Source organism: Amphiprion ocellaris, chromosome 10 (assembly GCF_022539595.1).
Source record: "Amphiprion ocellaris isolate individual 3 ecotype Okinawa chromosome 10, ASM2253959v1, whole genome shotgun sequence".
In the NCBI taxonomy this organism is placed as follows: domain Eukaryota; kingdom Metazoa; phylum Chordata; class Actinopteri; family Pomacentridae; genus Amphiprion; species Amphiprion ocellaris.
This window is the reverse complement of record NC_072775.1, coordinates 17,413,948-17,425,800: the sequence shown is the minus strand read 5'-3', so window position 1 is coordinate 17,425,800 and position 11,853 is coordinate 17,413,948. Positions and strand designations below refer to the sequence as shown.

Below are 11,853 nucleotides of genomic sequence, written 5' to 3'. Positions count from 1 at the left end.
CAGCCAAGATAAAGACACAACTCAGCTGCAGCAAATCCACTAATCACTGCACACATTAGCACCATGTGCTAACTGTGGCTAAAGAACCTCATTTACCAAGACAACTATCCAGTACAAAGCCCTAAAACACACCAAGAAACACATTAAAGACGATTTTACTGCTGGAAGCTGCAAGCCAACGCCTAAAGAACAAACTACAGCAACAGAGTCAAACCCGGTTCAGTGGGGAGAGAAGCAGAGGAAATGTTTGGCTGCAGCTAAATAAAGCAGGAAGACACTGAGCTGCTCAGGTGTTCCTGATAACACCAAGCTGCTCAGGTGTTCCTGATAATACCAAGCAGCCACCTGGACAGCCAATAGGAACACAGCTTCCTGGAAGTCGAGAGGGCTGGGTTAGTGAAGGAAATTTAGTTTAAAGTTGAAGCAGAAAGTTAACAAAGAAAGTTGAAAACCACCTTCTGATACCTGAAATCTCTGAGTTTTCACACAAAGAACACCTGAACATGTCAAACTGGTTCCATAATAGAACCATCATTGTAAAAACGTCATAGTATGGTGTGTTGCTCAAAAAACATTAGGACCCGGCTGTCAGGGGACAAACATGTAAGAAACATGAGAACAGAGAGAACCCAACCAGTAGGTCACAGTTTATCATCCCCCAGTCATCTCCTGAAGTCCATATGGTGAGAGACATCAGTATCTGGTTGTTAATTTACCAGAGGATGCTTATAATCATGCTGATGTGGTCTGTACTCTACAGTATTTTAGTGACTCAATAAATGCCTAAGTCAACCCGCCCGGCCAGCAGGCAGATGGGTCCCCCCACATTAGAGCCGGGTTCTGCTCGAGGTTTTTTTCCCTGTTAAAAGGGTGTTTTCCTTGCCACTGTTGCCTTTTGGCTTGCTCTGAAGGTCAGGCATATTGGTTCTGTAAAGCGTCTCGAGACAATTTGACTGTAATTGGCGCTATATAAATAAGATTGACTTGAACTGAATTGAATTGAATTGAATTGAATTGAATTGAATTGTTTTTTTTAAAATGCTTTTTAGTTTTTAATAAACATTTAACAGCCTATATGTAATCAATAAATGGCCTTTGTCTATCTTAAGAAAAATTCACTCAGAACTCTGATATGTTATCAGTACTAAATAAATCACTAAATACATGCATAAACACAAAAATAAGTTAATACATTAACTGTGTTAAGATAAGATTTAGATTTTTTAAAAAGTTGTTTATGTTTTTGCAGAATCCAGTATTACTCACTGATTGGTCATTACATTTTATTAGTTTGATTTCACTGTTTAAAATGATGCCATCTCTTTTCAGACAGAACCTGTGATAATAAAACAATACAAAATTTTTAGTTCCGTGTTAATAAAGCACTTAAAGCTTTAAGTATGGCTAAATGCTTTTTTCAAAATTAAATATATCACTCCTTAGGTGGTAGTGGCCCCAAGTTCAGTAAAGTTGGAAAGATATTCACAGATTCAGACTTCCAGCATCAATAACTCATTAGATATAGGTTGTCAAAACAAACGGTGCCTCTTTCCCATTGTTGCAAGGCAGACAATGTGCTACAAGCCCAGTTTTATCAAAAGTAGCTGTCTTTCAAGCTACAGGAATAACATTGGTGTCTATGGAGTGAACAGGGTCCATCTGCAATTTGTAAAACCACTGCAACAGTAAAGAGAGACAAATATTCAATAACTTCACTCTTATACATTGTAGTGTCACTAAAATCACTGCAGCCTTCAACTGGCTCCTGTTGACAAAGCGTTTTAACAGAAATGTAAATGCTGTAATTTGATTCTTTTAATGAACCATGTAACTTGAATGGATGTGATGCTGGTGTGACCACAGTGCACACGTCTGATGTTGCTCACAGTGGTCCAAGGGATGCTCATGGAGTTTGTGTGTTTGCTCAGACTCATGAAAAATTACAGGGAACATTGCTACTAATACTTCTGTACTCCCACTTTAGAGCCAGCTCTTTCCTGCAGCACCAACGTATTTGCGGTCAGATGTTTCCCTCTGAGTCCACAGGAGTAAAATGTCCAGCAGAGACCTTTGTGATGTGACCTGGCCACGGTCAGCAGACGCCGAATGTTTACCCCTCGCACCCAGCTATGTGGCCAGAGGAGTTTTGGAGTGGGTGGGCCCTGTGATGATGTGCTCACAAAGTCGGCACTGTCCAGACAGTCCTGTGCACACCTAGTCCCACCCCTTCTCTCACCCCTTAGCTGGCTACCTTTCCTCCCTTCCTGCACTCCCCTGTACTCTTCTCCTGCTCCTCTCGCAGGGTCAGTCACTCGGTCGAAGTCGCTGCTCAAGGAGTTTTGGAGACGCTCATCCTTGGCAGCCACGATGGTTCGCAGCAGCTGCATCTGCACAGTCGTCCCGCTTGTACTCTTCAGCCTCTTGGTGGCCTTTGTGCGCACAGGTAACCTCCTGTTCAGTTTATTTTACTTCTGTGACTGGGTGACAAGTACGCAACTTTGCTTGCTTGTGCTATTTGAGGTGGAAATAGTCAGAGAAGACAAAAGTGTGAGACTGCAGCCAGATGTATAGAAAACATCTGTCACATGAGGGGAAATCAGTTTAACAAGTCCTGAGCGCATCTGTAAGAAGTCACAAGCTTCTCATCGTAGGAACATTTTATATTTTTTATTAAGTGTTGCTGACCTTTTTTCAGAAATATTACTCGTTAAATTGTTAAAGCTAGAAGTTACCTGCTGTCCACACACACTCTTAGGCCCGTGTGTGTGTCAGCAGGCTGATGTAGAATGATGCAGTTGTTAAACCTCTGAGAGCTGTGAAAGCTGCTCTTTGACAAACAGGATGACTCAGTCGCTTTCATGATGCCTGATGTTCGTATGAAACTCAAAAAAAAAAACTCGTTGCCCTCACTGGAGCTGAACTGAAGTGATTCAGTGGAGTGTCGGTTTGCATTTCAGGTGCCGTTGACTTCATTTCGTATGTGTGACAGATTTTGGAGACATTAAGAAGCAAATGGAGTGAATTTTTTTTGTGATTTAGGAAGTGTTTACAGTCAGATAAGCACTTTACAGCTTTTTCTCTCGCTTTCTCTTACTTATGTCAAACGTCTCTTTGTTCCTCTTTTTGTTATCTGCCGGATCGACTTGAGAAAATCTCTGGACCCAGTTGAGTAGCTCTCAGGCCCAAAGGGGTCAGAGTAGAGGTCAAGAGGGCAGTGGGACGACAAGGGGGTAACAGTGACGACAATGTCCTCCCTGTCCTGTAGAGACAGAAAAAAAAAAGCTGTGAGGTGTCACCTTTTACACAAAACCTAACATGTGATAGACAAAAAGGTTCCAAACCACATGTGCACCTATGACTTTCTTACGTCTTGATTTAGGGATGAAAATCACAACTCTAATGGAGTAAAGTTTTGTTGGATTAGAATAATCTGGAAAATTCACAATTTTAAGAACTGCTAGAAAGGATGAGTGTGGATTTGTTGTGAGTGACACGGTTGTCATGTATAGTATGTGATGTTTTCAAGGAGGCCTGCAAGTCTCGACCGCAACACCGACTGAAGCAGCGTGACATGCTGACTCAGCGTGGGAAACGAGCCAAGATGTGTCAGAGACGAAGTTTAAGCAACACAGTGTGATCATTACTCAAACAATCGCAGTGATCTACTTCCAAGTGGCTGATGATCTAAAAGTGTGAGCGGCTCATGCTACTAGCCTGCAATACAGAAAAGAGGTCATCGGTGGTTTCGAAAATGGAAATGGAGAGGAGTTCTAGCAGTCAAATGCTATTTCTGCAAAACACACCGGACATTTTCAGATATGTTGTTACTGAAAATGTGGTCACCCCCTGTGGTAGTTAAAGAGGGTGAAGCGAGGGCACGTAGCATCACCAGTGTCATGTTTGGGCTGCTTCAGTTGCGGTTTCGATGCTCTGCCAGGTTGCTTTTCACACACACTCGTCTATGTGCTTTGTCATCTGTCTGGCTGGTGTGAAATCCTTCCAGAAGAGGCCTGAGGTACCAACAAATGGCCTTCTGTGTTTTTAGTGTCTGAAATCAGCCTCCCTTACAGTCTGCCAGGCTTTAATGAGTCTGGGCCTGTGTGGTGGAAGAGAAGAAGGGTTCTGGATTGACATCTGGAGTGTGACAGTGTGTCTTTAAAAACTGCAGCGATTTCCAACGAGAGGAGAGAGTACAGGGATGGCTCAACTGAAAACCCACTCTGACAGAACAACAAAGCTATCACTGAAATATATCAACACGTTTATGGTCAGGAAGAAAGTGTCAAACATGGTTAAGATGAATTAATCCATGTGCAACAAACAGTAAACTGCCTTAGCCTAACCTGAGACAATTTCAACATAAAAACTATTTTGAAAGAAGTTGGAAATAGTTGGATAAAAGTGCTGGATTAATGGTTGAAATGATATAATGATGTAATATGGTCAAAAGCAATAAATTAACAATGAAATTAGTTAGCTGAAAGTGTGACTTGAAGCTCAAAACATGTGAAGCGGATACAAGTATTTAATATATGAAATAGTAAAAGTAACTAACAGTTTAAATACATAGATAAAGTAATGAACAGTTGACAGCTAATAATAATAATGGGTAAATGATTTAAGTAACTAAAAGCAGTTGAACTATTTAGCTAACGGTGAGGGATAAATGGTTGAAATAGCACAAATAATGAATGCACTTAAAATTTTTAGCTACAAATAATGGATACACAGTTGAAATAGCTTGATGTAATGGATAAACAGTAGAATATTTAGCGACTATGATAGCTAACTGTCATAGTTAACTAACTATATTTAGCTAAGTATGATAGTATGTTTGAAAAAGACTTTAAAATTTAGCTGAAAATCGGATAGAAAGTTGAAATAGCTAAAAATGGATAAACGGTATAAAACTGAAAATAACAGATAAAAAGTTCAAATACTTAGCTAACAGCAATGGATAAACAGTTGAAATAGCTGAAAATAATGGAAACACAGTTTAAATATTTAGCTACTGCATTACTAGTTGAAAATACCTAAAAAAGACTGAAGGACAAACACTGAAGATAGTTAGCTAAAGCCTGAGCTAATAAGGTACATAGTTAGCTAAAAGTAATGAATAACAGTAGAGATAGTTACATAAATACACATTTCCAATTTTGTTATACACTGTATAATGACAATAAAGCATGTTCTATTCTATTCTGTTCTATAAAATATGAACTAACTAGTTGTAATAGCTAAAATCATAGCTAATTAGTTATCAGCTAATAGTAATAGATAATGATCAATTAGAGAGCATAGATAAACAAATGAAAAAGTTAAAAGAAAAAAGAAAAAAATTTCAATGAACTACCCATTAAATAGGTAAAAAACAAAACAAAATGAATAAAAAAAATATGTAGAAAAGAATTGAAACTTGGAATTTTTACCTCATATCAATGGATAAGTGGTTCAAACAAACTGCATCACTCCAGTAGTATAAATTAAAACTTTCCTAAAGCAACCAACATACTGACACTGAAAACTGCATAAATACTGTACCCACAGCGTTTACAATCCACTTGTAGAAATATTTTTGGCACTTTTTTGGCGGGTCCATGAGCTCATATGTCAGAACTGCAGTTCAAAAGACGTATAGTCTGACATAGCAGGAGAGAAGAACCCTGCACCAGAAACTAAAGCAACTAAAGAAGAAACTAAACCAGAAACTAAAAACGAAACTAAACCAGAAAATAAAGAAGAAGCTAAAGGACAAACTAAAGAAGAATGTTTGTTTCTAGAAACTTCAGTTGTTAATTTCAACTGAGCAGAAATTACAAGCTTGAGTGAACCCCTCCTTATGGAAACAAACACCAACGGAAAACATCATGTTATTATTTTTTGCCTTCTTATTAAATCAGGCTGTCCAGAAGGCACGGCCTTTTACACACAGGGACTATTTAATAAACAAGTTTGTTTGACATCCAGTGCCCAGCCGGTGCCTGGTTTGGGCCTGGCCGGTTGTTACTGGTCGCAGCCTGCCGCCCTGCGTGACCGCACAAGCTGCCTTTTGTGCCCTCGGCTGAAGGCCTCATTGATGGCTGAGCTGGCGGCGGGCCTGGGCCTCCAAACCTTCAGCCAGCTACAGAACAGGAAGCTGCACACCACTCCGAGTCAACACAGCAGTATCAAAATACTCACATCACAAGTGCATATCAGAATTAAGAAGACACCACATCTAACTGATTTTTTACATGTGATGATTTTATATCATAAGCACTGGTTTAAGTCATTCTGTCATGACTGTAAATGATGCGTCTTCAATGATGACGGCGTAGAGAAAAGATCTACTGAGGGCATCAGAGGCTACAAGGTAAATATGCAGCGTTAAATAAGCTGAGTGTAAATATGTTTGGATTACGGTTTTGTTGGTATGCGTCGAGTTGAGGATAGGATAAGTGAATTAGTGAGCGTCTGAATGGGTGGGCTTGTGCACCAACAGTTTGTTTTTTCAGGAGAGATGACGATCAGATCTTTCCCTCCTATTCCTCTGGATTTTCTGAAGAACAACTGTTCAATTACCAGAGTCGGCAGAAAACCACAATCTCAGAGCCGTTGACGTGGTTTACACTCTTTCACCCTCGTGTCGTCCTGCGGGTCAAAGTGACCTGTTTTCAAGTTTCAAAATGTGGGAAAAAAATATTTTCACAGTGAAACTTCAGATGTCCACATTTTCAACATTTTTGAGAAATTTTTGAAAATTTTTTGGTGGGAAAAAAAGAAATGTTTAAAAAAAATGTTTCTTTAAGAACATTCACAAAAAAAATCAATCAAAATCCAGCGAATTTGCTGGATTTTGATTGATTTTTTTTGTGAATGTTCTTAAAGAAAATATTAGAAGTTTTACTGATATATATATATATATATATGTAATCACTTTAGATATTTTTAGTTTTTTTTTGGAGGATTTTTACTCATTTTTTGAAAATATTTACAAGACTTTTCTTGCCAAATTCGGGGGATTTTTTAATAAAACTTTTAAGGGAAACTTTGAAGGAATTATTGGAATTTATTTCCTGAAGGTTTTGCAAATTTTCAGAAATTTAGGGAATTTTTTTGCTGAATTTGGGGATTTTTTTCAGACAAGGAAACAATATTTTTTGGTGCCCGTAAATGAAGACAACATTTCCAGCAGCCAGGCTCTAAATGCGGAGTTAGGAAACACAAAAACGAAGCCCAGAGAGACACCTTGTTTCTCTGGGCTACAGCCGAGGTGTGAAAAGTCTCAGCTTACAGGAGAGGAATGTCCAACAAGGACAATCTGGAATGGAAAGAGAAGAGACGAAGAGCTTTATGCACTGCCAGCAAATCAGCGCCTCTAATGCAGGCTGCTTGTTTGTTTGCTCTGTTTGAAGTTTGGCTGTGGAAAAGAGAAACATGTTGAGAGGCTACCTGTAGCTCAAACAGACAAAATGTTCATCCTCCACAAAGACATCCTTATGCCCTGAGCTGAGCGGTGTGACCCAGCAGGACAAGAGAGAGGCTGTTGGCTTACAGAAGGGCCCATGCATGCAGCTCTGCATCCCTAAGGCCTCAGAGAAAAGGCAAACAGGCCCATTAGCGAAGCCCCATCAGTGAAATGACCGCCTTAGGAAAACACACGGTTCAGTGTCAGATTCTAGATTAAAGCCTGCTCTTTGCTGTGCAGAGACAGTCGGCGACCCCGCCTCGACAGCCAGGGACAACCAGGACACCATGTCTGGAGAGCCGCCCAGCGACGTCACCACCAGAGTCCCCTTCCAGGACGTGACGGAGCAGTCCTTCACCTACGACTACGAGGACGCCACACACTCCCACGCTTTGGACGAGGAAGGTAAAGCTTCTTCTTGAGCCAATCTAGCTCACACAGACACATAATGCTTCCGATCAGATGTCAGATTGTTAAACTTACACTGGAAAAAATGCCCCTCTCAAAACAAGAAAATAAAAACCTATTTCAAGGAACTATTACCTTGAAATAAGTGAAAACATCTGCCAATAGAACAAGTGAAAAATGGCTTGGTAAAATTTCTTGAAATAAGATATGAATAAGAATTCTGAGATCTTACAATTAGCTGTGAAAATTTATTTTAAACTGTATTTTACCAGGATTGTCAAGCTTAGGTGTCTTAAAACAAGCCAGACATGCTAAAAATATTGCAGTTTTTCACTCAAAAATAGATTTTTGCTTTCATGTAACCTCCTAATTTGAGATGTGTTAATGCTCCTGTTGTCCTCATTTACAGGCACCAAAAAAATTGTTTCTTTATCTGAAAAAAATCTACAAAATCGGCAAAAAAATTTCCCCACATTTCTGAAAATTTGCAAAACCTTCTGGAAGAAAATTTTAATAATTCCTTCAAAGTTTCCCTAAACAGTTTTATGTAAAAAAAAGATATATATATATATATATATATATATATATATATATATATATATATATATATATATATATATATATATATATATATATATATATATATATATCAGTAAAACTTCTAATATTTTCTTTAAGAACATTCACAAAAAAATCAAACAAAATCCAGCAAATTCACTGGATTTTGGTTGATTTTTTTGTGAATGTTCTTAAGAAACATTTAAAAGATTTTTTTTCCACCAAAAAATGTTCAAAGATTTCCCAAAAATGTTGAAAATGTGGACATCAGAAGTTTCACTGTGAAAATATATTTTTTTCCACCAAATTTTCAAACTTTAAAACGGGTCAATTTGACCCGCAGGATGACATGAGGGTTAAATTTATTTTGAGTTTTCTTGTAAAATACAACTCAAAACAAGATAATTTCAAGATTGACTTAACAAGATATTTAAGATGTGTTGTCTTAAAACAAGTCCCTCCATTTTGCTGAAATGTCACTTGTTAAGTGAAAGCATCTTAAATCAAGTGGGATGAGACATTTTGAATAAAAATAAGACAAATAGACTTGGTAAGATTTTGAGTTTTTGCAGTGTATATGTACATTTTGTGTGTCTGCAGGGGTTCTGGGCCCGGGGGCCATCACAGCCATAGTTATAGCAGTGTTCCTGGGAGCGTCGGTCCTCCTCGCCCTCATCGTCATCACACTCAGGAAGTTCACCGCCTCCTAGAGCAAATACGTCCTGTTTTTTGTGTATGTGTGTGTGCATGTGTGTGTTTGTACAGCGTGAGTGTCTGCGTGTCACTGTTTGTCTTTAGCAGCTCGTGTCAATCCGTCAGCTCTGAACTCGCCCCTTGTGTTTGTTTCACAGCCGTCTTTTGCTTTGCTGTAGATGCTGAACATTGTGGCAGGTCCCTTAACTGACTATTTACAGATTTACTCCTGTAAACTCTCAAGTTGTTGCTCTACATGCCCACTTGTTAGAAACTGGCTGGCTCTTCCAGTGCAATCGTAGCCATTTGAATTTTGTTCCGCTTTACACATTCCTTTTTCGAGATCTTGCATGCATGGTTTGACCTTGTTTGTGGGCCTTTTGTTTTCTAGTAGTTTTTTTTTTTTTTCTTCTTTTCCTCATGTGTTTTTGCTTCTATTCGTCTGTGCCTAGTCAAGAAATCTGAGATTAATGTTCCTACACATCAACTTTTTATTCGCCTTTCACAGTGATTTTACCTTGTGTTCAAATAGTCTCTAAAATATTCCCTCGGTGTCACCGTATACAAGTTTGTATTACACCATTAACAAACATTTGTGGAGTCAAAATAAGAAGAGAACATTTTTATAAAAGGCTTCTTCAATGTATGAATGTAAACAGTAGCAAGGTTATTTGTACCTGCAGACCAAATATGAAGTTAGGATGAATGTGTGTTTGCACTCAATTCAGTGTTTTTAGTAAATTTTTTGGTTTTGTTTTGTTTGGAAGTTATTTTTTTTCTGCAAGGGAAAAAGGATTTTAGTAGAATTATTTTTTCTTTTTCTATATGCCCCAGAGTCTTCAGCCATACAGCTGCATGTTGCCATGGTAAAGTCACTTGCCCAATTTGAGCTGAACAAATGAATAAATCAGATGCCAAATATCTGTGACTGCTGTGTGGTTTTTAGCACATGATCCTTTCTTACTATTAATAGTCTAACCATCTTGTTATTTTTGTGTTGATCAGCATAGAAGCAATGTGTGGGATACAATTTGTAACTAGGCCAGTGATGTATAATAAACTGAAAATCATCATCAACAACAGTTCTTCATTTTCTCTATTTTACAACCCTACAGTTACGGCGCATCATGATCACATTTTTACTGTAAAAATGTCATCTTTCTATTCTGTGCTGTTCTCTAAACTCGCCAGAGAGCAGTTTTAAAAAGACATGTCTCAAAAATGCGTAAACTGAACTGACATGAGATGAGGTTTGCGTTCACAGACAGCTGACCTCACTTCTTTCACAACAGTAGGTGGCAGTGCGACTGGCAGCTTCATTTGCATTTACAGAAAAAGCTTTGGTTTTCCCAGAAGTGAAACTAACGTTCCCCTCTATTGTGCCCTTAAACTCTGCTGATTCATTCTAATATAACAATATCTTTCTGCTGACTGATGTAAGTTCAAACTGTTCAGCCCTACGTCTTACAGCTGACGAAAAGTTGGCAACAACGAATTCGTACACGTTAAATCCTGTTAAGTCATCTCAGCACCTGAAACCAGGAAACCCTCAAACCTTAATCACAGTCTAAATCTGTTTCTGCAGCTTCTCACAGACTTGAGAAAAGACACTCTGAAGTCTGGCTTCAGGCTTTCTATCATCCTAATATCAGTACCAATAACAGCACAGATACAGAAATCACTGTATTGGATTTTTTTTTGTACTTTGTTAGTGGTTGCTGCTGGATGCTGTTAATAAACTAGTCGGTGGCCCAGAAATCAGGAACCTAATGCATGCAGACATATAAAGTCACATGGTCGTGGCCTGTTTATTTCAACATTAAAACACATGTTGAATGTTATGATAAAAATAATCCTCTTCAGCGGTAGTTTAGTGAACTCACGAGGTGCAGCAGACATAAGTAAGTTTTTGTAGAAATGGAAACTCCAGTCTGAGGAAATATAAACCACACTTACAGACACTCAACACACTCAGAGACCTGTGGCAAAAGCCAGTGCTACAGTTTCCTCAATCTGATTTCATTTTACCCAGTTTGTCTGTCATTTTAACATTCTACAAGTTGGTCTTTCACCAAACGCTAGTGTTGCGGTGTTTGGGATGGCAATGGGTCAGTCCAATAGATCTTCAGTGGAAAAAGCACTGAAAGGATTTAGATTAAATTTTGCACAGAGAAGTGTGGTGTCCAGAGGATGGATCCTACTGATATGGGTCACTTTTACTCTCTGAGGTTGAAATTGGTGGTTTTGAGTGTAACGTCTCAATAAACTTTCGGACAGATTTCCATGAGAGTTGATGCTGTATGTAAAGACATTCATGGATGAATTTTAATCCATTTGATAATCCATTAAATAACATTTAGGCTGCCGCTACCATCAAATATATCCTGCACTTTGTTTTAAAACCACAAAACTTCTGACTTCAGCCTTAGGTGTACTTAGTGTTTAGTGCTAATCAGCCAATGCTAGCATGCTAAAGCAGCATTCTGGTATAGCATTTACTTCAAAGCACCATCTGCTCTTACTAAAAGTGTTTATCTGCAATGAAATTTGATCATGTAACAAAATAGCCACAGGACAACTGCCACAGTTTCTCAGGAACCAGCGTCTTTATCTGGCTTTGTGCAACCAGCAGCTAAAAATCCAATAATATTCAGTTGATAACGAGACAAGATAGAGGAAAGCAGCAAGTCATTGATTTCAAAATGAATCAGTCGGTAATTCCAGTGAAGTTACTCTGAGCACAACAC

At 38.6% G+C, this 11,853-nt stretch overlaps 1 protein-coding gene across 1 annotated transcript; it reads left to right on the top strand.

Moving 5' to 3' along the window:
* Positions 1-2,091: 2,091 nt before the first annotated feature.
* On the top strand, positions 2,092-10,027 carry snorc (secondary ossification center associated regulator of chondrocyte maturation). The gene is made up of 3 exons (XM_023285741.3): positions 2,092-2,443; positions 7,688-7,852; positions 9,014-10,027. The coding sequence occupies exons 1-3, from the start codon at positions 2,107-2,109 to the stop codon at positions 9,121-9,123; spliced, it is 612 nt and encodes a 203-aa protein (XP_023141509.2). The 5' UTR covers positions 2,092-2,106; the 3' UTR covers positions 9,124-10,027.
* Positions 10,028-11,853: the final 1,826 nt, after the last annotated feature.

Excerpts from the sequence above, each read along its gene's own strand:
- snorc (XM_023285741.3), top strand. The coding sequence starts at position 2,107 with ATGTTTACCCCTCGCACCCAGCTATGTGGCCAGAGGAGTTTTGGAGTG. Across the intron at positions 2,444-7,687 it reads GGTGGCCTTTGTGCGCACAG|AGACAGTCGGCGACCCCGCC; the intron begins GTAACCTCCTGT and ends TTTGCTGTGCAG. Across the intron at positions 7,853-9,013 it reads CCACGCTTTGGACGAGGAAG|GGGTTCTGGGCCCGGGGGCC; the intron begins GTAAAGCTTCTT and ends GTGTGTCTGCAG.